Below are 2,270 nucleotides of genomic sequence, written 5' to 3'. Positions count from 1 at the left end.
TAATTAGAGTTGTTCTTTGTTTTATGCTTGCTCTCAACTTTTAATCAACTTAATTTCTATTTATTGCACGGTTTATTCTCTGCTCTTCTGTCTGCTCAGCACTGACCTGCCTGTACTTGTGTATTTTGTATTTCTGCTACTTTACAAAATTCAAATAGCGTGTGAAGTGGAGGGAGTCAATACAAAACAAACAATAATAATTACGAAATAGCTCATCGTTACAGAATCACACATTCGGCTCCCACCTGGTTGTTATCAAATAAAAATGGTGATAAAAAAGCACTGCCAAATTTCTTGTCCAATCTTTCCGCAGCCTGTTATTATTAGAGCTTAATATCAAGCTCATGCATGCTCACACTAGCAAAGACATCCTTGGGTATTTTTTATTGAAACTTTTTTTTTGTATTGGCAGTATCACACAGCTTTTTATGGAAGAAACAAAGGGCATAGCATTCCATCTCTGCTCCACCTTTTCTTCCCACCCTCGCTAGGTGTATAAAATCGGGGGGATTTCACCGTCAGGCACTTCCCTCCTTTTCCTCTGCTTGAAATCGGACTGGGGCGAAAAACCATACAACTCTGTGAGTATTCTATATTTTTATTTTGATAGATGGGTTCATATATATATTACTCTGCAAGAATAGTTTGATGCAAAAAGGAGTTTTTAAACTTTACTGGCAATATGTTATAAAACTGCATTTTCAGTGTTTTAAATGGATCGAACACTGACTTTCTTTCTGTTGCAGAATCATGAGCAGAAACTTCCTGTCCAAAAATGATGAGCTCCGCAAGGGAGACCATCTGGTGTCCAACAACGGAGAGTTTAAGGCTGTCTTCCAGGTGAGTGACTCAGAATATGTGTGCACTTGACACCCTTATCAGTGTGCATGATACAAATGCAATGGTCTTTACAGCAAACGGTTAACAAGCGTCTCTGTTTCTGCCTGCAGGATGATGGAAACTTTGTGGTCTATGGCTGGCAGCCTGTGTGGGCTTCAGACACTGCAGGGTCATCCCCTTTCCGCCTGTGCATGCAGGGGGACTGCAACCTGGTCATGTACGACAAGGGGGACAAAGCCATCTGGCACACAAACACCTCCAAATCTGACTGCAACATTTGCCGCCTTCAGCTGACCAATGAGGGCAAACTGGTGGTGAACAAGGAACAAGTTGAAGTCTGGAACTCTGATGAGTCCACTGGCATGAAGTGATCCATTGTGTTTGAAAATCATGTTTTGAAGTCAATTTGATTCACCATTTAACATGCTTGTTATGTAATCAAATAAACAAACGTTCACAATGCATATATGAGTTTCTGTTCTGTTTGAGTGACCTATGTTCTGGCTAAATGGTGTGTTGAACAAAGGGACTGTCATTGATGTATGTGAAAGAGGGGTACATACAGTATGTTCATATATACTCAGAGATCAAAACGTTAACCACTTTACTGATAATAGGAGCTTTATCTGTGATAATGACTCACTTTAGAGAGGAGATGAACATCCATGAGCTTGAAGCTGTCATTAGTAAGCAACGTCAGGAAAGATACACCTTGTGTTAAAAGCATTAACGTCTTTCTCTTAGTTTAGAAAATATCATAAAATCTATCTGTTTAATTACTATTTCCAAATTAACATATCATGATAACAGGTTTAAAAGTATGTATAAGAGTGGTAAAAGGACACCAAGATAGGTTACACAGAGCTCAAAGGATACTCAAATAAGGTAATAACAGAAGTGAGATAACCTCTAGTAAAAGGCAAGTGCTTGCATTACACATCCTGACAAAAACGTTTATGTCAGGATGTGTATTAAAATCCAATCAGGCAAAGACAATAGGAGAGTGAGTTGTAACTAGTTTGAAGATTAAGCCACCATTAATTTACCAACGGTAAAGTCAATCTTATACAGTAACTTTATACAATGATCTGCAACAGTGTTATAGGTTAATGGAGAGCGTAGGAGAGTAGGATGTCTACCTCCCTCTCTGCATGTGTCTATAAAGGCAGCAAAGTAAAGCATTTTGACATTTAATATACTATCAGCTTTAATTAGCCAACAATAAACCTGTACTACTTTCCTGTAACGTTCTACTTGTAATGCAAATATCTTGCTATAGAAGAAAGGTAGTTGTATCAGAATGACTATCAGCTACAGTGGGGGGAGTAGAAATAGATGTTTGCATTAACTGCAATTTCAAATTCGCCTTTTAAAGACTAAAACTCTTCATACACTACATTCACATGGGGCTGACTGTCTTTGTAGGAAAG

General features: G+C 38.4%; 1 protein-coding gene across 1 annotated transcript; it reads left to right on the top strand.

Annotated features, from left to right (window-relative positions):
• The first annotated feature begins 456 nt into the window (after positions 1-456).
• On the top strand, positions 457-1,304 carry LOC307026651 (B-type lectin plumieribetin-like). Its single transcript, XM_079662202.1, has 3 exons — positions 457-581; positions 747-840; positions 951-1,304. The coding sequence occupies exons 2-3, from the start codon at positions 751-753 to the stop codon at positions 1,209-1,211; spliced, it is 351 nt and encodes a 116-aa protein (XP_079518328.1). The 5' UTR covers positions 457-581; positions 747-750; the 3' UTR covers positions 1,212-1,304.
• Positions 1,305-2,270: the final 966 nt, after the last annotated feature.

This window comes from Notothenia rossii, assembly GCF_949606895.1.
Source record: "Notothenia rossii genome assembly, chromosome: 12".
NCBI lineage: Eukaryota > Metazoa > Chordata > Actinopteri > Perciformes > Nototheniidae > Notothenia > Notothenia rossii.
Note: the sequence above shows the minus strand (reverse complement) of the source record. Positions and strands in the feature narration are given on the sequence as shown.

What these genes read in the sequence shown, in the direction of transcription:
- LOC307026651 (XM_079662202.1), top strand. Translation starts at nt 751, where the DNA reads ATGAGCAGAAACTTCCTGTCCAAAAATGATGAGCTCCGCAAGGGAGAC. An exon ending in AGTTTAAGGCTGTCTTCCAG is followed by an intron (nt 841 to 950) that starts GTGAGTGACTCA and finishes TTCTGCCTGCAG; the next exon opens with GATGATGGAAACTTTGTGGT.